Here is a 25930-nt window from a genome sequence, read left to right on the forward strand (position 1 = left end):
CAATAATTTCTTCACCTGTGTATGTCCAGCTGGCACCTGATTATGTTTCAGTATACGATCATGGATTATGGCTTAACAAATGTGTATTCACTATCTATGGTCAGTGTGTTTTTACTGAATTTCGTGTTTCTGGCGATATTGGCGAATATTTGCCAGAAATCTCTTTTATCATATCTTCTTATCCCAGTTGATGTAAGAACAGATTATTGTGATGAGATGATTCTTCATGGCAAAACAACAAATTTTGTTTTCTTCTTTGTGCCTAAGGGAGATGCACTCTCCATATGTCATCATTCGAGAGAACATCTGTGGCAGAAATATTGAAATGAAGATGTTGGTAGTCCCTGAAGTCTCACTTTCAATCGCATACACAACCATCCATTAAGAAACAAATCCTATCCGTTTTGTCTGCACTGTAGAAGCGCAGATGAGATGTCATCAGTTACTGGTGAAATGTGATGAGTGCTCAATAGCAAAGTTTTCAGTGCATTTTTATCCTCCTGGACACCACGCAAGGGTCGCTTCGTGAAGCGAAGGGATGAACACAATAGTCGTGTTGACCTAACATTTTCCTCGATGTTCAACATCTAATAAAATGTCACAATAGCGAAACGGCAAACAGTAACAACACTCTTGGTGGATTGAACAATCAACACTTTTTACCTCTTCATCTTCATGGTCTAACGGCAGTTCTTGAAGACTCAATCAAACACATACCATGCTCGACTATAAAAATAATTGCGTAAAAACCAAATTCTATTTCGCAGTGTTAGTTACTATTATCTTTCGAGATTGATCTTTTACACAACATTTACAGGTGGTTTTTTATGGCCTGACCACAGCGAGAGCTGCGTGTGTGGGGTGTGCCTCTGGCATACAATGCCCAATCAGAACTTAGCAGGCCAATGCCCGAGATTTAACTCCTTCCGAGTTTGGATGGGCAGTATATTGGGTTGATACCAGCCAAAAGGCGGATTTTTTAATAGAAAAATACTTAAAACTTCGTAAAACTAACCTGAACTAATTTATGTCGGCGGATAACGGATATATTATACCTTCATGCGCTTCTGCGGTGCCGAGGCTCTTCGTTAGGCCTTATACGGAGATTTTCATAAAAGGTGAAGTTTTTCTCATTTGTATTGACCAGACAACTGAGGGAAATCAAAGCGCTGATAATCAAATCGTCATTCAAAGTAACAAGGTTGGATAAAATGAGGATAAGTTGTAATAACATGGGCCTGTCTAGAGTGTAGGTTGTGGTCTTGACTTTGTGTCCTCTTTGTCTGCCCTTAAGTTAAAATAAAAACCACCTTGAAGTCTGGGTATACAAAGCTGCTGATAAATATAAAGAAAACAAAAATGGTGCAGTTGTTCTTGAAAAAATCGCATATTAAGGCTGTCCCAACGCGGTCTCGCGTAGCTGTTCCTTCCGAATTTCCGATTGGAGACAATCTGAGGGCATAGATTAATAGCAAAGAGATGTAGGTCAATGAACGACGTTGTCACAGGCCCCAACTGTTGAATATTCACAGCCCATTAAAAATGCACTGTTCGAAAAGTAAATGAGTCATTTTTTCCTCATTTTTTTATCGCTTAAGGCATTTATTTAGATTGCCAACAATGCTCCTTTGTCGTAGGTCAGGAACCTTTTATCAAGCCATTCCAATGCCATTTTTATTTTCACAATAAACACCACAATGTTTTTAATATTCTTTACTTACGTCGCAGGGTGGCTCTTTTTATAATAATCAATCTGCGCCGGAGTATACAGGGTGAGCCGGTGTGAGTTTCTCCCGAACTAACTTGAGCAATAATGACGTGGTTAACGCAAATATATTCCGGTGCATTATTATACTTGACTCTTGACATTTAAAAACTCAATATAAACATCGAAACGAGAAAAACTGAGAATTATTCAACAACTAGCCAGTGTGGTGCAGAAAATAACTCGAGTCTTGTTAACTCGTGCTATTTTAAAATATAATTATGCTTTGGGTTCAATGACTATAAGTACAAGGTGCGCCATTTTGTAGGTGTTGGAACTATAGAACACGACCTGAAAATCTTGATTGTGCGATTAACTGATTCATCGATCATTTAAGACAATGTTGCGAGATGAAAGTAGATAGTGAGGATTAGAAATAGATCTTCATGTAGATATTATTTGTGTCCCCTTTTGATAGGAAGAAAGAGATTAAGTGCCATATCAGCTCAACGAAATTACCTCTTAAGCTTAACTAAGCTGAAACGCATAATTGAAAACCTCATTGATATTTTTATCGCGCTGTTGATGCAAATGTGCATCGCACTCTTTTCCTTGAGATGTTATAATTTTATTATGCACTTTTTATTCAACAGAGTGTTTTGTCGCCGTGGCTTTTTATACACAAGGCCATCCGACGTCGGGTGACTGTACTGCCTCACTTAAGTCTGTTCGGTACACACACACACACACACACATACGCATTTTGTGTACTTTTTTCAGTTTATTTTCGAGACTCGGGTCGCATTTTTCAATAACGTCGACATTCAAGGCGTTCGAACGTTGCTCATTGCAGGCAGAATATTTGAACTAACAAAGAGTGAGTTTGCTCAACAGGAAAAAGGAAACGACATTTGACCTACATATTTCATAAAGAAATAGTATATTTGCCGTTTAATCAATTATTTCCTCACGTAACCAGTCGTCATGAAAAGAGCACCGAAAGGAAAATGGTTTACACGTGCATAATGTGTGGGCACTTCACGAACAGTCTTTTTCTGGAGTTAGTAGTAGTGTCGTCGATATTATGAATGGGGATTAGCGGGCAATAACAACTTGGTATCGATATAATGAATGATAAATTATTCAGGCCCCATCTCGTTCCCATTGCCGTGCGCAGCTGTCATCACAGTTAACTGCTTGCCGATGATCACCCCCAAGCCTTTGGCTTTGGTAGTTTAGAGGTACCTGAATCTTATGCTCATCCCCTTTCTACTGTCACAGTTGTTTTGTCAAGATTGACAGACAGTTTCGTTCCCTTAGATCAAGGTTCGTTTGCCCAATATCCAGTCTCGGCATTGTCAACGAGCTTGCGCAGTGGGAAACAATACAATTTTAAGAATTGAATATATCAGAGTCCGTGATAGACGATACAAATTTAATAATCGTGGCTCTAGAAGCTGAGTTACACCTAAATTTGTTTCGTCGAAAATAGTCATGTCTTGTTAAAAGGCGAACTAAAGTTTTCCCCTCCGAGCAGTGTGAATATATTATTCAACTATCCTCCCATCAACTACATAAAAATATATGCATTCGTTGGTTATTCACCAACCTAAATTGACATTAGACATTGGGTTAGTTCAGATTAGTTCTTTTTAAGCAGATAACTGGAAAACCTAGAGAAAATTTGGGAGGTCTTGATTTTTCTTCTGTTTAGCCAAACCTAAGAAATATCATTAACCTTTGGAGATGACTCCAACTACCTGATATTATCTTCAAAAATGTGACAATTAACACAAATTAACTTATAACGTGTTTCTCATTATGGCTATATACTATAAGTACTCTGTGTACGAAAAGTCTGGCAACCCTGAAATATCTCGAAAAATATACAATTTATTAACAAATACCTTATATAAAAATTGAAGGAGTTTGAGAATTTTACCATTATGCGGTCTTCAAAAATATACAAGGTGCGCCATAAAGTGCAGCAGTGAATTGAAGTTATGATTTTTCTTATGGAACGGCACTCTTTTTGTGAAATTTTCTAATCAATTTTCGCATTCTTAACACATTTTATTTAACATGTCCTATGGCTAATTCTAGAGGTTCAAGAGGCGACTGCAAGTATGAAGAAAACCAAATGAATTAATTTTTTTTTAATCGAGTACTCAACATGTGCATATGTGACAAATTTCACGATCTAGAAAGCCCTTCTAAGTGTCACTAATAAGGGTGATAGCGGCTTGTCTTTTTTATCTAATCTATCTAATAATTTTTTTATGAAGTTTGAATAGCACGAGGAGGTGAAATAGATTGTCCTCCAGATTACTAAACTTGACACCCCTTCAGTATTTCCTATAGGGCTCCTTGAAAAGTAAGGTGTGTATCACAAAACGATTAGCGCATTCTCAAATAGTTCAGGAGGGATATTTTGAGTACTTCCTTCAATAAAAATAAATTCACTTCCATAAGAACAATTTCCTCTTTTTTTCTTCAGTTCTACAAAATAGCTGCTGAACCGCTAGAGTTGCCACAGAATCGTAGAATTTTTAAATTCATTCAATTTTGATATAAGATATTTTTTAATAAATTGTATAATTTTAAAGATATTTTAAGGTAACAGGACTTTTTGTGCACGGTATATATAGCGCCAGATCGAATTTTTGGGTAAATCCACATACTTGATTTAAAACCTATGATCATCTGTGTATGTGTGGAACTCTAACTTGAATTATTCCAGTTCAAGATCCTAAACGGTCCAACGCCTGGAAAATCTCATTCCTAGTTAACCTCAGGAAAGAGCAATTCAACTGGGACTGAAATGCCTAAACGAGAGGAATAATACAAGTGAAATTCAAAGTTAAAGTTTTTACCCAGGCATGGAACTAATAATGTGATTTTTCGAATATCGGACGTCGGATTTCAGACGCGTGTAAATTTGACATAGCGTTAGTATTCATACTGTAAAACGGATGCAAGGCAATTAACTACGATAGCAAATGTAAATTAAAAAATAAGAATTATTTCAAGAAACCGATAAAATAAGGAATTGAATAAATCTAGATAGTTTTCTAACACAAATATGAAGCAATTGTAGCCTCCTAGCCATATCGGAAACAGATGCCATTCACAACCAAACAAACCTTGATTTGTTATTGTTTTTTTTTAATCAAAATAATGGCGTAAAGTGATCCTCGAGAGAATTTACGTGAACTAATTCTCAACTATGAATCAGTGATTCAGGTTAGTTATTAAGATTATGAATAATCTTTAATAGTAGTAAAAACAAACCATTTTTTATCATAGCGATTTACTTCATAAGTAGTGATACTAGACCGGAACCAATCTAAATTAAATCTCTCTTGTTTTTTTGTCTGATATGAGGAACGAAAAGCTGATGTATCAACAAAAATGTTACATTGAAACGGCGGCGGGATAACGTTAAACTTGACAATTAGTTAAAGAAAATTTGAAAAATTAAAAAATTACATAATTTCCAAAAATAAGTGCTCAGGCGTAGATTAATAGATTTCCGTAATCTGTCTGATTCTGAATTTTTTGTGATATCGCAGGTGCGTCCTAACGAGACCAAATAATTAAAGAAACAGCAGTTTTTGCCACAAATACAAAAATGATTAATTATACGAGTAGAAGACAAATTCCTTCGAAGAAACCTACTTCAGTCGGTTTGCTAAAAAAGGAAACATAATCATACTAGAATATACCGAAGTACCTACATACACACACATATAAAATGTCATATAGTCAGTATTCTGAGAACCAATTATAAAAATATTAAAATTTCTTCAAGAAACTCGCTGTAGCCGGACTTGCGCATTTTTTGCTAATTTTTTCCTGGTTAAAAGGCTTCGCAGAAAGCAATCCAAATCAAGGATTAGAGCCATTCCACTAGCAGTATAAACTCCTGCTTAACGGAATGTCCATGTGGGATTGTTAGCGGATTTTAATTAGTTTCCTATAACTATTTTTTATAATTAAAATGCTGAAGAGGTGGTAACCAATCCAAGCAATTTCAGGACTATATGGAGCCATATCTCGTGTCACCTCGGACTAGAAGAAAGATAGAAAAAGTGGAACAACAATGTATCATTATTGTCGTTTTCTTATTATTTTTTACGCAACGGCTCCAGCGCGAGATTAAATGCTATTTTTAAGCCTGCAAACAACATTTTCAAAGTAGAGATAGGTTATGGTTTTACAGTCGCTCAGCTGAAAAACCAAGCTGCGTGAATGTGACTTAAGTCTATTGCGCGCTTGGCCCGTCCCGGGTTAATATACTTTGAAAAAGGCTCCGAGTTTAAAATAAATAAAAATAAAATAAAAAATCGGGGGGCTCTCCTTTGCATCGTGCGTCTCCCTCTCTTTCTAATGCACTCGAGATCTGGTGGGATTTGCCAGTGGCGCACTACATGAGCACACTCCAGTACCACGCTAAAAATACGGTATCACAAACAAATGGAAAGGAACCGGCTTGCTGCATAAAAAGCTGTTTGATTGTGAACCAGTACCACTTTATCAGCGACAATGTCGCACAACTTAATTAGAACCTTCGATAAAGCAATTTGCACAGACAATTCCGCCATTAACAGGATTGAAAAAACTAATTTATCTTGGTACCTCGAACATACAATAATTGATAATCTACGCCACTGATGGCAAAAAAGGCGTTCTTCTACCATGCAACTCGGACATAGTTCTAGCACACCACACCATGATATATCGCTGTTTATTTTGTTTTTCTTTCTCGTGTAATCTGCATTTGAATTTCAGATTATCGATTTTTATTCGCGATAGACTATCGATCAAATCTAACATACCTTGACAGAGACGCAACATCGGAGGTATACTCAATGGAGAGAGAGACTGAGAATTGCCCAGATGTGGATGGGCAGGGTTGTCAAATCGCATTAAGTGCTCTTTTAGATGGGAGTGATATATTATTTATTGTTGCCCATAGGATGAGAAAGAAGCGATGTGGTGCCTATTGTTTATTGTGGGTTCTCAACGAGTGCTTGATACTAACGACCAAAAGGAGGTACATGGCAGAATGGAATACATAGAAACTATGCACTCTATCAGTCAAGATTACTAATTCAATAACGGATACAAAACCACAACCAAAGGACAAGATGATTTGCACCATCGCAAAAAATGTGGATGCCAGAAACAGAATCCCCATTCCTCGAAAGGAAGGAGAAAATAGGCGGCAGCTCTGGGCTTAAACGCATTATTTATATTTTTAACTTAAACCTATTATGAACATTTATTTTCAGCTTCAATTAGAACAAATCCAGAAATTCAGCTCCAATTAGAACTGGACCGTTCCCTATTTAACACTGAATAGAGCAATTGCCTTGGGCAATTACCTCCTTCCAATCCTATTTCGAATCAATCTAAGTTGATTTTGAAAAAAGACCACTTACGTCTCGTCAAAATTTTTATTGTCCTTATTGACCAGTTGACTATCAACTCCTTTACAGACTCCAATTCTTCATTAACACTCTTTACGACTACCTTAGATGCATCTCTCCGAAAGTGGAAAAAATCTTTCGTCCAAACCGTAAAATATCCTGATCAGTCTTTTACATTTTCCCGTTGATCTTTCGTGAATAATCGCGAAAGTCCAGAAATTTAGTCTCAAAGTAAATGAAACTAAATATATTTGGATAGACGTAAAGGAGGATCTTTTGATCTTGAATTCTGCGACAATCATACTCAGCTGTTTCAATTCGTTAGTCTCACTTGGGAGCCGCAATTGGGCAAAATGAAAGAGCAGAAAGTGAAATAAGTTAAATCAGACTAATCGTTCGCTTAAATTTAATATTATGGACTGAGATGTGATCAAAGAATTGATAGACGCAATTCTATAATAAAATTCTCTTGAGAGTCGCTTTGTATCCCTGAAGATTCGATTTTTGAAATGCTATCATTTCAAACTCATATGAGGATCATAATTTGTTAGATCAAAATTGTGGACGAAATTCAGGTGAGTCACAGAGCTGCAATTTCTCTAATTATTATTTTGAATCATGATCCATATATTTAGTTTGCTTCCGAACTGATCGTTCCTAGTGACCAGGAACATGAATAGGATTCAATGCGAATTGAAAGCCAACACACACATTACTTCCAAATTGGGTATGCATGGTGTACACGCAGAATGCATACGTACTCCATAATACATCCATATAGACACTCTGTAATCCATTCCTACTCCAGTCAGCATACATATGTACATCCAGAGTCTAGATATATAGATGCTGATTGTACACACATCCAGATTGCGTAGGTATGCTGACTGTACCATATATGTGTATATCTAGAGGGTGTATGTACATTGGCTATAATGTTTTTGTATACTAAAGTATGTACTTATAATCAAACGATTCGCAAAGAAATTCATATTTCTAAGAATTGAAATTAATCAACTTGAAAGGAAACTAAATATATGGAACATGGCGAAAAATAATAATTATAGAAAGAGTGATTCTGTGGTTTGAATTGTTTCCAAAAAACGTCCTAAAATATAGAAGTTTTGAGCCTTGAAGCAACAGTCCTTTATCCAGTATACCTTCAGAGTTAGATTAACTATGGTCTAAAGCGTTCTTACATATGAACGTCATAAAGTGGTCGAGTTTCCATGCTGGCAACAAATCTCTTTACTCCAGTATCCACGGAACTGTAACGTTGTGATACCCCTCAACACATTGCATTATCAGCAAAAAATATTTAGTCGAGATATTTTGTTTTTTAACAAAATTGCGCAAAGTACAAAGTAATTATTTATTAAAAGCGCATTATTATGTAAGCGACCGAAATGTACTCAAAGTCAAGACGAAAACAAGCGGAAAAGAGATATAGTCCTAACAACATTTAAAGATGCGCCGATAAACCATTTATATTAATGAGCATTTTATTTTCGAGTTGATATAGGCCATAATGCTGGATTTGTCCAAAACCTCAACATATTCCTCATTACGGTACGTATCAGTTCCAAAACAACCAGCTCCTCTTCAGAAATACATCAACATAAGTTATTAGTAAATATGTAGTCGCAAATTGCATTATCGACCTGCGCGCGCCCTAATTTGGTTTCATCATTCACACTTCAGTTGTACCAGTACTTAAATTCTTTTACGCAATAAAAAACACACACGCAAAATAAAGACATAAATATAGCGAAAACAGAAAGAAATTAAGAATGTACTAATTGTACAAGCTTAATTCGTTCCGTAGAATAGAAATCGTCATATTAACGCTGCTCAGTGACATAAGTTGTAGCTGTCCAGTTGTGCGTCTTTGTTTGACCCCTAAGAAACCAGCCAAGAGGAAGAGAGAAGGAGATAGAAAAACGCGTACGCCAGCAAATCTTGTCGGGCGCTTGTTATTGCCTATATAAATTTCTGCGCGAACGCAAAAAAGTTTCTTTAGGTATTTTAATGAGGCTTTATAAGACTTTAAAGGGAGCAATCGGAAAAATGCAATTAAAGGTGATTTTTATGGTTCGCAACGTGTATTATGCTGTTTTTTGCCTTGTTTGGGATTTATTCAATCCATTTGTCTAACAGTACTGTTTAGTCTACGATCATAATAAGCAAATAAAATACTATTTTCCCATGGCTTCGTTATTGCCCTCTCTCGAATAGTCTGCACGCTCGAGAATCACTTGAGCTAACACATCAGAAGACCAATTTTTGTCGCCATGCAGGAATCCGACTATTTTTAAAATTGATAAATTTTTATCAGGACCAATAAGAAAATTTCGAGTTTATTTACATAAAGATAATAAAAATTACGTTTTAATGTAGAACACGACTTTTAGGCCATCAACAGATAAAGGAGGATTGCTTTATTGGTTCGGGCGCAAAAATATGTGTGTGCGGTTGACCTGCAGCCATTTTGATTCTTTAAACCCGTCCTTGTTTGATATCAAATTTAAAACAATGAGTGCGTTTGTTATGTGCCATAGCAACAAAAATATTTGCACAATTTATTCAGTTTTTGCCTATTTTTCCCCAGCTGAGCTGAGCACTCGCCATGCGTAACATCTTTTTTTTAAATTCCAGTTCTAGACAAAACTATCAAGAAACTAATTATTTTGCATATAAAATTATCATATTTGCTCAACCTCGCTACTTAGTAAAAATGGAATTAACTCAAGTTTGCTTAAAGGCCTTTGACGCCCCGCGTATGAATTCACATACCAAATTTATCTTGATCAACACTTGTAAACATGAATGAGCTTTCTCAATATGCGCAATTCGAAGTTTGGAATGATCATGACCTTAGTTATCGTATTTTAGGAGAGGACTGTCCCAGAGCGGATGCGAAAACAGAGTTTGAGAAGCAAAGGTCAGGTTTGCATTGATTGCGCAAGGAGGGTTTAAAATTTTTATTCTAATTGGAATAGTTCATTTGAAAAAGGGGTGCCGTTATTCGGATATCTGATCAAAGTTGGTGCTTCATAAGCAAATGCTTTGCAATTTTTTCTATGCTTTTAACTTCTGAAAAACAAAGCTTTGTGGGGCTCCAACAGCAGATTCTAATAATGGCCCAAAAGCAGCGACAGTTAAAGAGAGAAAATTGGAGAGAAATCAACACCTCTCTGGAACGTTGTATTTTCTCTAACTAACTCTAACTCTCTAACTAGCTCAAATCAATGTTATGATCTCTTTAATGCAGTTATTTTCCAAATTATGCGACTCAAGCTTATCCTCATGCCATAAACCTTTTCTTGACACGTACGGAATGGCGTCTTTTCGGAATTCGGTGTTGGCAAAATGGCAATAGATAAATAAAATCTAATCGCATATTATCGAGTTCAATTTTTAAGAGAAAGTTTATGGTAACAATGTTTCATGGATTCCTACATTCGTTTTTTGCTTTTTTCCATTTTTCCAATGTTAGTGCTGGTAAAGTCTACTATTCACGTAATCTTCTGGATATTATTTTGACTCTTCTAAAGAGGCGATCGAGTCCTAAAAATATGAAGTTTCGAACTCATCCTGTATATCAAGAACGAACATAGTTGCCCATGAAACAGTCATACAGTGGAGCTTCTCGACTCGATAAAGGGAATCAGATTTTATGTATCTACATATCTATTTTCACACTTCATACAAATCCATTGCCAAGGATCCTATCCTGAACAACATAGGATTAACCACAGTTTTAATCTAATGGACTCTTGCCGCAATTCTCTTACATCGACAACTCTTGTCCTACTAAAGATAGCGACATCCACCTGCTTCTCAGGAGTTTTGAGGGTGCCAAAGACGACCTTTAACTTCCAAATTTTGAATCTTCTAGCAGCCTGCCTTAAGGTCAGATGTCTGGCTAATCTGAGCTAGACTGGTTTAATCAGAATCACAAGTGTTATTTAGTAAAACCTTATTAGTTATGGAATGAAACATTTTCGTAGGAGGCTTAAAAAACCTTTTTGATCTATTATTGTATATACGACCATCATTATTACGTTTCTGAGTGTTTTGAAGTGCAACTTTTTAAATTGAAAATTGTTTTATATCTGTTTAAAAAATTAATTTGCCGTAAAAACATAAGATTTATGTGAGAAGAATGAGAGAAGTGTATAAGTATTTACGAAGTTGCCATACAGAATTCGCATCCTCTGCTAAAAACCGCCATCTTATGAGGATGGATTTTTTTTTCATTACGTTCGACCGAGTTGAACTATCATATTAATAAATATTAATAAAAATATTGTGAAAATTTGTAAATAATCCGTTTTTCTCAGTTCTTACTATATCGGCAAAAACTAAAGCATTTTTTTAACTTTGTCCACATAACTGCCGCTGCATCTCTGACAGGTTTTGAGATCCCGATATACAGGACGTCACATATCGTCATGGAGATATTTCAAGAGGCGATAGCACTCTGCAAGATAATAAAAAAATGTTAATAGATCCATGGTCAAAAACACGCCATTTTCGATAAACAAAATGGCGAAGTTTGCTATTTTTCCTCATATTTTACGTTGTCCTCAAGTATCCTTTGAGTTTTTTTTTATTTCGTTCACCTAGTTTTTTAAGCTCATCTACAATCAAATGTCAAAATCATCAGTAGCGATATACAGGGTGTTGATTTTTTGGGTCATGTACTCTTTTACTGTTTATAACTTTTTTTTTTCAACACCTTGTACGAATTCTGACACCAAATTTAAATTCATTTTTCAATTCTTCGGCTTTCTGGGCCCTTGCAGTATTTCCGCATTTTCACCGTTTTTGCCGAATTTGCGAAAATATCTATCGATGCAAATTAAGAAAGTGCAGTCTCCGCATTACGGTCTGTAATTTAGTACGCCATTGTTGGGTTCCACTCATTTTAACAGTTTTGTTTCGATTTTCGACTTTTTATATTTCAAAAATTTAACTCAAAGCATACGTGCCGAGAACGCAAAATGTGATTTTAAAAAAATTGAAATTTTGCCACTTTATATATTGAAAATTCGACGTTTGCAACCACGTGTGCATTAGCATTTTTTCTCATTTTTTTGCGAAGTAGTATCGCCCTCTGCAATATCCCCATGGGGGTATATTACACCCTGTACACATTACCAATTTCCACAATCTTGGCATTCTACCCTCGTGCATTTTCTTGGACGTGTGAAAGCCAACTCAACATTCATAATTCTGTTAATGCGTCCAAGAGTTTCCGATACCAACACTTCAAGCACAAATCTCATAGGAGTGATACACTCATCTTTAGGCGTCGGAAATTTTTATCTTGATTCAACGTTTCTTGGGAGGAGTAAGTTCAAGACTGATAACAGAAAAGGTCAATCAGCTGGCACGTCAGCTACACTCACAGATGTAAAATAATAAGCGAGATCACTTTAAATGATAGCAGATCACAAGTTTTGCTTCACTGTGAGATGAAAGAAATGAAAGGGACATAAAGTTGCATCTCGGCTATTAATCTGCATGCTATCCTTGTTTTTCTCATACGCGATCAATGCGTCCAATGAGTGGCGTTAAATAAAGCCGACACTGTGTCAATAACACCCATGCAAGACTTAAACTGCATTTCAATGTTTAAATATGCATTTTATCAATAGTTTGATTTGAATTGACCCAAATTCGATATTACAACTAATTATTTAAATACCACTTGAGCGAATAAATAATCATTTTATGTGAACCGGCGCGGATTAGGCGAAGTCGAAAACTATCTTAGTCATAAGTATCAATTTTGCGTAAATCCGAGCAAAATAAAAGCAAGAATTATTTATATTATATCCCGTCAATTATTAAAATTATAAATATCATAGGATATTTTATTAATTGTTAGTCTTTTGGTGGATTCGGTTGTTTTCGGTTCGGTGGTGCGTCTACTAGTGTCGGAAGCTGTTACGTAACGGCTGGGTACTACCGTTTTTTGATCGTGGTGATGACGTGAGTCTCATGAGAGTGAAACTAGTGATGGGGAACGTGCTCTGAGTGGATATGTTTCTTGACCCCCTCAGTAGGCCAGATTTATTTCACTTCAGCAATGAGTGTAGGCTGATGAGTGCATTTCCACAATAATTATGCAAACTTATTAAATTCCCTTTAAAAATTATGAGTGGACGATTTCCTATGGTTCAAGTTTAAGTCACAATTTCAACTATCTAAATACACATATTAAAACGGTTTCGTTCCGTTTTCATTCATAACCAAATATAAAAATATGCAATTCAGTTTTACTGTAATAATAGATCTTTTCCTACACACATCCTTTTACGAGTTAATTCATATTTTTCTTTCTTTGCATAGGAAGGCAAAGCTAAATGGGTTATTGAATGAGTACCACCCATCATGTTATTTAAATTTATTACTGTTTTTTAATGTTACCTCGAAATATTGAACCTTATTATTTAACATTTGAGTCGGTCATAATTCGTTCTTAATTTCTTTAACTCCTAAGGAAGCAACTGGTACTGGAAAATTCATCAGGCATTTACTTGTGTTGATTTGGATAAACGTCCGCCTTTTTGTAGGAACTTTAATTTGAGCGACACATTTTGCATTTGAAAGGAATTTCAAACTAAATCCTTTAGCTGTCCAATTAATCCTTTAGACGTACTGTACACAGAATTTATGCATTTCACCAAAACCTATAGTAAGTTTTCAAATGGTAGAGTACCATGGAAATGGCGTCCCAACGCTCCCTTTAGAATCGAATTCGATTATTTTTAGGAGACGTCAAATTAGTTCAATCTCGAAGAAAACGAGTTCTTTGCAAAAACGTTTTGTGGGAAAAAAAGCAGAAAAACTTACGCGTAACTAAGAGAAAGCACCTAAAGAAACTTTGAGATAGTGGCGCATCATTGGTCGGTTTCTTGGGCTCCGAGGAAATTATCTTATAGATAAAGTTGCCAGTTTCTGATCTATTGGCCCTAAAGCAAATAGTTTAATAATATGAAAATATTTGTGGCTCCACGAAGGTTGCGTTAAAAACGAACAACGGATATTTTGAGTTAGGATCATTGTGTTTTTATGGTTTTTTTGTGAAACAAGTCCGACTGTGTTCAAAAATGGTGATGCATTGCTGGCTAAATATACATTTTTTCAATTTAACTGAATGATAAAATATGAAGGAGAAACGAAGGCCAAGCTGCGGAACTCCCCACGAGAGTATTTGAATGTTGAAGGAATTTAGTTAGAACACACTTTCAGACAGAAATGCGAAGCTTTCATTAACGAGTCCTGGAGGAATAGTATATTTCAATGCGAGACCGGAAAATAGCACACTGGACGAGTAAGCACGGGAAAATGCTTTTCGGGCGTGTAATGAACGACACTTTTTAATGATAAACTGTATTTTCAGTTCAGTTAACTAACTGGAAACCAGTCACTTTCAGTGTTTTGTAATAAAAATAAATGTTTAACCCAAAGTTGTTGGATTCGCACAGAAAACATCGAACATCTTTATCGTCTGTAAAATATAAAGTTTCTCAGATAACGCGAGGCTTAAAGAAATTTTTGAGATCTCTCCTAAAATAAATATCACTCTTACAACAGCAAAGTAACTTTTTACACTGTCCCTTCAGCAAAAGAACTTTCTGCATGAGAAAAATGTCAATATTTTCTGATAGTGCTGAGACGTGTTAACCCCTCTGAGAACCTTTTTGGCCATGAGGTAAATCACACAAATAACCCCTTTTATGCAGGTACTTTCATAACTCAGGCGAAACGTAGTACGGCATCAGCACAGTGCTTCATTTCGCCTACTTCAGGTGTTAGATAACTCCTACTTCACGGGCGCATTGTAGTTTAATCCGTTGTAAAGGAGAATGTGGGAACATTTAGCTAGATTTTAGATATGAAATATGTGGACGAAAGACGAAGTCTAAAGTCGGGGTCAGAAATATCCATTTTTTTTTTAAGTCAGACTAAAAATCGATCATAGGAGAATTACTCGTTCTTTACATCCATTCATCCAAGCAAAGCTCCGCACTATTATTGTAAATCCGCATGTTATTGCAGAACGAAACGACCAACACTTTTCTCATGATTAAGACAAACGAAACCGCGCGTTGAACCAGTGAATTAATTAAAACTACCACCTATAACATAATTCTATTAAAATGCATTTAAACCGGCCTTAAAGTAGCACTTATTTCGTTTGACACACTTTTGCCTGATTTAAAAAACTTTACATTCACCGAGCCTTGCAGAAGTACTAGCCAACCATTATGAGGTTTTATAATTTTATAGGTACCTGTTGTTATCTTTTTTTCAATCAACTGCATAGTAGGAAATGAAAATGTTAATGGAGCTGAAATCTGGCCTGCTGGGAGCCTGAACCAGCTGAAAAGAGACGGAAAACTTTGTCTAATATGTACTCCGCTTACTCGGCACCACCTGCATCGGTTCACACTTCCAACGAAGGTGCTACGTCCATAGCTACGTCGGTTATAAGTACCAACTCGAATAATGCTTTGACGGCTCCTACGTGGTCAAACAGTGGGAGTATGGCGCATCCGCCTGGCACTAACCACCTGGGACTCCCCTATACTAGCTTTGATCCAGGGCCTAGTACTTCGGGGGTGTATGGAAGCCAAGGAGGGGTGTTTCCCTTCCATGCTTATCCGGGAATGCATATGCCATTTGATTATCAGCAGGTATTTCCTGGATAAACTAGGTGAAGGTTATACGATTTGGAAATCCTGTTTCGATCAGGAGTACACACACAAGAGCTTCTGATTAGATATGTGAGGGTCCTGTCAATATTGCTCCTCTGCTAGCATTTTCTTTAGTTACATAAATTTTTTTCTGGATCAAACTTCCAACAGTCTTTCCGACCCATTTAAAATTATGTTTCGCTAACTTCACTTCGTTATCCCAGTTTTTTCAAATCTCATGCTCAATAAACACTGACAACTCGACTTAAAATTATAATTTACATCTACCCCTTTCGGTTGCGCGTCCCCAGAGATAAAAAAGACATTATGGAGAGCGAAAAAAGCAATATTTAAGAGTTAGAGGGAAGATTTATCATGCGGATGGGCGTTTTAAATGCAGCAATTCCTGGTCTCTGTCCCTAATGACGTGTTGAAGGTTTTTTTCGAGTTAATTTTACATTTTTTAATTTATTTAGCCCATTTTCTGTGGCATGATTGCCGTAATGAAACAAGAAGGCACCCAGGTGTACAGGCTGACCTGACTGGCACCCACTCTACTGCATACGGTATAATACATCCACATGGCTGGGTCAATTAAATTTACTTCCTGGTTCGGATGGTAAAAATGCGCACCCAGAGAAGCAGAAAAGTACCATGAAACGAGTTGCGCGGCCTAGAGGCTCTATGAGCCACTGCAATGCCAACCTTTGTTAACGTCGTTGACTCGATTTTTTCAAACACCGACACTCAAAGAAATCTTGTTTTTCTGTTCAGCTATTTGAAATGTTAATATGGAACTTTAATGCATTATGTAGCATTTAAGGCCTTATAAAGGTTTTAAGAGTTTCTAAGACCTCAGGCCTCGTTGTAAAAAATTAATTGTAAAACAACATTGTAAGACATGACGTTGAGTTTTAACGCATCAAGGGTAGTTAGGTCAGGCAGAAGAAGGGACACGCGTCATCAAATCGAGCATAACTGTCGTTTGAAAAGCTTTCCGCGTCGGAAACTTTTCCGAAATCGAGAACTTTCCGCATAGGAAAAATCGTCTATAGGAAAGTTTCCAACGAATTGTTAAAATTGGCAACATTCGTTCAAGATTTTCAAATTTATGTTTATGTCCCTATTACTCTTTTATAAAAGTATCCATTGTGGACATAGCTAAACTAATACTCAGTACCCGTTTTCTGTATTTATGTATTATTTCAACAAATATTTCCTAGAGTAACACTATGCGCTTCTGTTGTTCATCCCCGTGAACATGAACTATCGGTCTGGAGTAACCAGGAGCAATTCTAGCGATTTAAACACCTCAAATAACGAATGACAGCTTCACTTTGACATGATATGACCAATTGAAAGAAAAAAATTTCTGGAATCTACCAGAAACTTCCAGAAAATTCTCCTTAGGATGGAAATTTCCAGTTTAACCCGGCATTAATTCTAGCTTAGATAGTTTTACCAAAGTACTTATTTTTCTTAGTTAACCTTTTATTTGAAAGAAAAATTTTGTTATTTTGTTATTTTATTTTTCGTATCTAACCACTAGCTATATTGCGTATACATACAAAATCGCGGCACTCAGTGGATGGTGAAACCAAGGTGACTTAACAAGCGTCCACTGTAATATGTAATCATCAAAAAAACCTTGAAAGCCAAACTGGCTTTAGTTAACTTCAAGGATCATTTCGAAAGTCGACTTGTACCATATGAAACTATGTGAAGGAAAGCTTTTTTCACCGAAAGTATTGTATGTAAATTCCTCTTGATTTTTCTATCCACTATTTCGGTGATTGAATGGTGAGGTTTTTTGTACTTTCGTGCATTTAGTATTGTCCGTATTTAATCGAGATTTTTTTTTTTAGGCACGTTTAATGGCAAAAAATGACTACTACTTAAGTTCTAATTTTTTTCTCTTTCATATTCTATACACACACACGTATGCATTTCGAAAACCATTAACGGTTAACAAATCGCAAAATGGCCTTTAAGACGAAGTTGTGCCGTTAAAGTGAATTTAATGATCATCTTCAGGCTATTGTTGAAATTGGCCTCAGACCTGTTCAGCATTGCTCCATTCAAGACCTCAACAAGACTCCAACAAGACGCATCCTTGAAATTTTTTGACCGAATCATTTTATTATTCTCCGACTCTTCAGAATCAACAATTTCAAACTGCACTTTCAAACAATCGCACTCGATGTCCTCTTTACCACTCAAGACCTTCAACATTTTAAAACGATATTTTGATGAGGAACAAATTTTCGCTATTTTCTCATCATTTACACGACCCTGCATAGCGTTGAAAGATTGCGAGATGCCCACGTTTGAAAAACGAACCTATGGTACTCCATTTACTTTCAATTCCATCAATATTACTTCAAGTTTGACTGGTATATTGTTATTATCTATCTCTTTTCATTTACTGAGATGATCGCAAAGATTGTAGATCTGTGTAATATTATTATGCTGATAACCCATCAATCACAATTAGAATTGGACAGTGTAGACTTAGCATTTAAAACCGTTAATTGCACGGAGGAATATTTTAATAGAATAAATTGTATAGTACAAAAGCCGATCGTTCACTAAGGTATCGAAAAATTGCTTGTCCTTTTACCATATCAACTTATTACCTTTCTTTTGAGGGGAGAAACCACTCCAAGTTTTGATTGAACTAGAAACCTACGTGTTGTAGGAGCGCAACCCCACCTCATTTTACGATATTTATTCACATAGAGGCTTTGCTTAAATGTTAGAAACAAATCGAAAGTAATTTATTTACGCAACCACAATGATATGCGAAATCCGGCAAATAATCTCAGAAGTAGTATGTAAAACAGAGTTTGATTTCAACACCCGTTAACTTTATTGTGTGTGTGTTTCTGTGTGTGTGTGTATTTTTTGTTCCATTCACAATATTGCAAATAAGCCCCCGGGACCTCCAGATTTAAAGCTCAAGGATTTTTCCGATACTGTATTATGTAAAAGAACTACCCTTAAAGAAAATCAGCAAATAGCGCTGGAATATCAGAAGCATGTCTGGGCTCAATTCATCTGTTAGTCGAATGTTTGATGGTAAATAGTAAATTGCATAACTACGCCCCATGTTTACTGTCCTTTTATTACACGTGAGCGGAGAATATACACACGGAGAGAATCAAAAACTAGACGTATCATGGTATTTTCTTATTATTGCTCGATGACCTTATACTGCGAGTTAAGAGCTTTCGGAGTTTTACAAAGTCAACGAGAAGGTAATTTTTTTCGAAGTTGCCTAAAAAGTACTTAAAGGTGAAATTGTGATTGCACAGGCATTAAGATGCACAATTCATATTCATTAGTTGAACTACCGGGTATACTAGATGAGAAAAAAAACAAAAGAAAAGTAAAAACATGTCGATATCTCTCTATATGTGAAAAAAAATGTATCTACCCTTAAATCAAATTTGAAGGGTTCGTGGAGACAAAAAATTATATTAAATTCAAAACAAGAAGATCACAAGTTTTCTTCATTTTCCTTTAAGAAAGCGATTGGTGCGTTAAAATAGAGTATCTTCCAGTTAAATATTCCAACTTGCACGTAGGACGAAACCAATGTCTAGTCAACTTCCATAGAAATAAGAGCTTCCATGTTGATGTTGTTGGCCCTGATAGGTCAATCATATTTCTAAAATGTGCCTCAAAATGAGGGCTGAAATTAGACTCCAAAATAGACAACTTGATGTAAATACTGATATGACCTCACAGCTTAAAGCAATCCCCTAGGGTCTATTACAATAATCTGACCTAATTAACAAACTCTTTCTGGTAATTCGCAGACCTGTTCGTATTAATCTCGGCAAGAGGTTCAGACAAGGAATTAAATATTTAGCCAAAACACTGTAATATCCAGCTAAAATTAAAACCCTTTAAGAGCGAACATTTAACGATTAAAAATAAAAGTATTTACGTTTCTTTAACAGCTTATATTTCGAAATGAGCCTTCTTGTACTTGCTTCTACCTGATGGTTAGCTATTCCAAAATGTTTTTCTTCTTGTTTGGAGTAGTCGTCAGTGGTGGAGACATAGATTTCACCATCTCCATCCAAGCTTAGCAATACTGGCTTATGGCATTTGAAAATGAATTGTTCATTAGCCAACCCACCAATCTTCGAGTTTTAATAGGTAACGAAGAGACATTGAGATACAGCATAAGAAAATCTATTAGGAGGATCGGTGCGCCTCTGAGTTGTCCCCTTTTAATCACAGTTGAATTTCTACGCTTACCGGTGCTCGTTTTAATTCGTCATTATTTTACTTTTAATATTTCATTAGAAATTAAACTGTCTTTTTTTCACCTCCAAGATGTCAGGTTCCCAACCAGCCAAAGCCTCGTCGTCGGACGTTTAAAAGCAAAATTAAAACTTGGAAATCTAAGTTTTAATTAATGACTCGAATTCGAGTGGTAGTAACTCGCCTCTTAATTGTGCGCCTAATGAATGCGAGGAGTGTCAGGGGTTTACTTTCTCAACACGCAGGAAACTCACACAACACCACAACCCTACCAGGGAGGCACCTGTACTGACCTCAAATACTTTCAGATATTCATGCACAAATCGGCCATGCAAATGCACGCCAGGGATCTGGGAGGCCGATCTGAAGTAAAGCCCCATCAGTGCCAGCAATGTCTGAAGTCGTTTAGTTCGAACCATCAGTTGGTACAACACATTCGAGTCCATACTGGGGAAAAACCATACAAATGTTCCTATTGCGACAGAAGGTTCAAGCAGCTGAGCCATGTCCAACAACATACTAGACTGCATACTGGTGAGTGATTTTTGTGCGTAGTTGGTCTGGTAGTGAGCGCGACAATGGGGAAGTTTTCATCCAAGGGCGATAATTTCTTCTATTAGCCTCGGTTAAAAGGGTATAATTATCAGCCTAGGTATAAATAAAGCACCTCATACCTGCCATTTATTTCCCTGTGATAATACGTTTTATCCGCACAGCTGGTAAATTTTTGGAAATAAAGTTGCGCCTACCCAATTTGAGGTAATGTAATATATGCATGAAGGATTTAATAATGCAAATTTATTTGGGAAATATCACAATGCAACGTTAATTGGTGGTTGGAAGTTGGGCAAATTGGGAATGCAATTTTGTCCTTTCACAGACAGTATTATCCACGGCATTTTTGATTCGCTGGATCTCTGTACTACCTGACGCTAAATACTGAAAAAGAAAGAGTAGAGTGAATTTCGGTTTAATAAATATCAATAAAGAATAGAGGGTAAGAAAAAGAATAAAAATGTCTGATGTGAAACGACCGTACAAAGTTGCGTTACAAGCCCCATCATGCACTGTCAGTTGGTGTGCATTGTAAATTCAAAAAAAGTGCAATATGCTTCAACAATACATGTTACAGAAAAAAAATTAAAACTCGGTAAAAGACTTTTTAATCTCTTTCTGCTGCGTATTTGCCTTGTATCGAAAACACAATATTAAATTTAACAAGGGGTGGCAAATTGATTCCACCAAAAAAAAAACTGAGCGAGCAAAAAAACGGCCCCCAGTTCGTGTTTGGTTTTCACCCGATGTTTTCTGCCCTTTTTTAATCGTTTGAATCGCTTTGAAATGATGAAAATTAAATACTTCCTTTCTGGCAATTAGAAATGGATACAAGAGGGGTTGACCAGAATCAACTTTTTCCGTCGAACCCGTTTGTTTTATTAAACTCGAAACTTAGCTGCAAGACGATGACCCTATAGGGACGACTTATCCCAGGAATGAGGGCCAATTTAACCACAACCGCAAATGCATGCGTACAGAAACAAATCACAGATCGGCTAACAGCGCGTTATCGAACCACATAGGAGGCTATTTGGGCGTCATTACAATATATTGTGAAAATTTATTGTAAATTACCGATTGAGCGTTCGATCGATAAGGCATGGAAATGCGTTTCTGGGTCCGGGTCGTTAGATTGCAGTCCGCAATTTCCATATTTGAATCAAGATTTTTCAAAAAACGCTCGTTTCTATAACTGACTATTTAGCAAACTTCCGGACAAACCGTCAGAGTTGGAAAAAGACCTTGTAGTTTCGAGCCTCCATTTTGACTCTATTTGAAATCTCAAGCGCATAAAATTTTACGTCACAAGACCCGAAAGTAGTGTTTTACATTGCGAGGCTAAAAGTTTTCAAGGCGAGCAATGGTCGAGACTCGTGGAAGCTTGGAGAGCGCTATTAAGCACATTTTTGCTCGCGTGACGTGTAGGATTTTCAACGATCGAAGTTGACTGACCTTTTTTTTTTTCTATAGTTTCTACAGGATGATTCGTTGGATGAAACGCGAGATATTTGACATCACAATACGACGATTGGACCCAACATACCTTTTACCAATGTTGCGTGTGTCAGAATTGCAGGGTGCTAAAGTTTCAGATTTTATTTTAACATTACTTGGAATTTTTGTTTGTTTTCATGGCGTCGACACCAAAATTGATATTGTAAGATACCAAGGAAATATTTCGATTTGATTTTTGTATAGCTCCCAGAGCGCGGTGGCTCCCACCGCTTCGGTATATTTGGCCAGATTTGCTCTCCTTCCGTGTAATACGAAAAAAACTTAAAACATTTAATCCATAACCCCTATATCAGTTTTTCTTTCTCCATTCTGGAAATAGAAATTTCCCATCACAATAGCCTAATTCCAACCACGCTGTATATAATTACCCGTAGTCATATCTTCACTTGTAGCAAACAAGTTGTTGTTTATGCTTGAAAAGTCATTTTTCCAATCAGGAATATAATAGTCCCTGTAAGAAACTCTCATTAGGATGAACCAAAATCTACGTATTTCCTTGTCAAGTTTTCTAACTGAAAGTAGCGCTTCGCCAGTCAAGACCAGAAAATTGTCATCAGAGAGCGGAAAAACCGTTTCCCGATCCCTGCAATACCTACATTCTTAACCAAAGAGCTGGTACCATCAAAAGCATTTCTTCTGATCAGGATGAAAAACCCATGAGACTGTGTATTATCTTAGAAAAAAAACCGGCTAGTTTTGTAGAAAATATTGCCACCAACCTAAAATTCTGGCTCAGGAGAGCTAACGGTCACGTGATAACCATGATTCCTACAAACGAAGATAAAAATAAAAACACTACAATTCGCACATATGTATTTTACAGCTACCTGTGAGCACACTACTTTATTACTAAAGTTATTACGACTGTGGATCATTATTTATCTTTTTCTACTTGTATTGTGTGTAAAGAAAAGGACGCGTTTACCGTTTTCTTTTACTTTTGGTATTTACTTCTGGGACAGTTGTTATTAGCACTGTCTCTTTTTTCCTTATGTGAAGAACAAGTGTGCATTTTCTGACACCAACGATTTTCTGGAATAAAAATCTGAGTCAGATCCATCTTTATCCGAAAAGAACCGTGATGGTGACAAAACGCCCCTGCCTGAACACAGTGCAGTTTTGTTAGTCAAAAAAGCGGCAAGTTTTAAAAACCACGAAGTTAATATCGCTTTTTTGGTTATATTATGAATAATGTGCGTTTCCTCCCTTTTACAAAGCATTGCCCACCTCGATACGGTAAAGGGCATTTATTTATCTCTGGTTCGCTCTACATGTATGTTTGTTTTTAATATCCCCCACAGCACCCCTCGATTCGTGCACGCATTTTGGGGGTTGGTTTAACCCCCGTTATGCAGGCTGGTTCAATAAAATCTGTACATTTACAATGAAAATTGCATTCTGATGACGAAGGGATCGAAATTTCAGACGAAATCCGTAGGTGCTCAGGGAGGAGTAACCGAGGGCATCAAATTTCCTTTGGCAGTTATTACACGAAAACTTGCAATAATGAATACTAGAATTCAATTTTCTTTCATTAGAGTGCTTCTTTTGGATTTCCTGGCTATAAATCACGTATCGTATTATTTCAGTTTTTGCCCTGGAACAATAAAGAACCATTGTCTTCGTTTATTTATGAATCATGAATAACCTAATTTTTTCCGAGACTTATTAGTAGATTAATTAAAAACTTATTCGGTAAGAGATTATATGGTAAATTTCATATTCCTGTAGGTTACCACCAGGGGCTAAATGCGTTGTACTTGTGACTACCACTGGCTACTGATATTATTGGCTAAAGGCATACCTCGCTGGCATATTTATTTAATTTTTAACCGCCATTGATGATCAGCTCTAAAACTGGGCAAATCCTGGTGACCTATATTAAATTACGTAAAAATGCACCCCCTCGTTAAAAGAAGAATCGATAGTGGGCCAGTAGTATTAGTTATCAAGGGCAAAAAAACGGGATATAATCTCCACAATGCCTATTTTAATTGCATTTCTTTTAAAGCAATATTAAGTTAGAGGGCGAAAAACAGAGCTCTTACAACCCTTTCGGGATTTTTTGCTCCCCTCAATGAATAATATCAGGATTTTTTTCACCAACAGACCTTCTGCCCTTTTAAGGGACCCATTGCACAACATCAGGCAGAAAATGTTTCTTTTAATCATCTATATTTTCTCGTCGCTCTATGACGAACCTGAGACTAGAACTGTGAAATGTAGTCATTCGCGTAAATGACCATTCATGGTCTTATCGGATACTATACCTATCTAATCGGGCTAGCATTGGTAACAATCAGGTTGAGGCCCTTAAGGGTAGCAAATACTTGCGTATTCTAAAAGGGAAGCGACAGCCGTTATCGAAAATCAAGATAGATGAAAAACTGCGGCAAAAATTACAAAAACCATTAGTTTTACGATACTGTGATGCAATATTTTTAAATTAAGTCTAAACTTTTCACGTAGGCTTGGCTGAGGTGTTGAATTTTAACAGTTCATTAAAAGGCATTTTTATGATAACGGGTTACGCAGCTTTGAAAGGTTTGTCCATTGGAAATCGTCTTTTTTTTAATGCGACCAATTTAAAAGACCTTGATTACTAAAAGCAAAATTCTTACGCATTAAGTGTTGAGTTTATGCGATATTTATATACTGCGAAAAACTAGGCAAAGATTCTTAAAGATTGATGATTGATTCGATGCGAAATTTTAGAACCCATATATCACAATCTTCTGATATGGGATGTTTTATGACAAGTGGACATTGAAGTACTGGACGTAGCGTTTTTTGGTTTCATCGCCCTTTTTGGCCGAAGAGACACTAATCCGTACAAATCAATTTTAATGAGTATTGGAACCTTTTGCAAAATTTTTATTAAAAAACGATGAGAAATGTTTCAAAATCTCATTATTCTGTCAAACTTAAGTGTGATGTGTTTAGTGTCGGTGATGTAATGGAGATAATATTTTTATGAAAAGTGAAAATTTATTTTTAAATTTTCCTAAAAAACAAAAAATCAACGAAATCTACAAAGCTCACGAAAGGTCTTCAGTCAGGTTCTTGAATTCTTTTACTGTTGTCTTAATTCTTCCGCTTTTGAAGAGATTTCTTAATAAGCGAACACATTGCTGGCGCAAATCTTCATACAGAGTTCATTTGCACATTTAAAATTTGATCTAGAGTTGCTAAATAAGGCGGGTCAACATCATCATTTATCACGTCTTATATGCGTTTTATACTAAATATTCTGAAGTTTCGAAAGCATATCAGAATCCCATTGATGTCTATTAATAATCAAACATGTGCAATCATTGTATTTTTTTATTATTTATGCATCATAATCGACGATTATAGCACGTTGCAGCTTGCATAAAACGACCTTTATGATATGATTACTAGAGAAATAATTTTAGAAATTTTAGTTCCTGAAAGTTTAAACACTTTGACGAATTCGTAACATTTATTTAGTCTCTATCGGCTATAATATTAACGAATTTTGAATAAAAATATATTGAATGATATTCGTATATAAGAGCCACGACGCGAAGCGGAGTGTTTTGTAGCGAATAGGAGCCTCAAAGGCTTTCTTGTGCACTTACATAAATTTTAAGATACTGTTAATACATTTTACTACAACACTATGTTATTCCCTATTCGATGAATGTGTATCCAAGGAATCTCATTCCCACATCACTGTTACTATCAACTTTTCTTTAAAAAGTTGTTGAGTT

General features: G+C 36.3%; 1 protein-coding gene across 20 annotated transcripts in view; it reads left to right on the plus strand.

The window, feature by feature from the left end:
* Positions 1-25930, plus strand: part of dati (datilografo) — a 150938-nt gene that overhangs the window by 90001 nt on the left and 35007 nt on the right. For 16 of the 20 annotated variants that reach the window (XM_066288716.1, XM_066288726.1, XM_066288732.1 and 13 more), the window contains one exon: positions 20432-20657. In XM_066288716.1, coding sequence (XP_066144813.1) covers positions 20432-20657 — 226 coding nt within the window. The other 4 variants (XM_066288736.1, XM_066288735.1, XM_066288737.1 and 1 more) reach the window with 4 other exon arrangements.

The sequence above is a fragment of the Euwallacea fornicatus genome, chromosome 12 (assembly GCF_040115645.1).
Source record: "Euwallacea fornicatus isolate EFF26 chromosome 12, ASM4011564v1, whole genome shotgun sequence".
In the NCBI taxonomy this organism is placed as follows: Eukaryota; Metazoa; Arthropoda; class Insecta; order Coleoptera; family Curculionidae; genus Euwallacea; species Euwallacea fornicatus.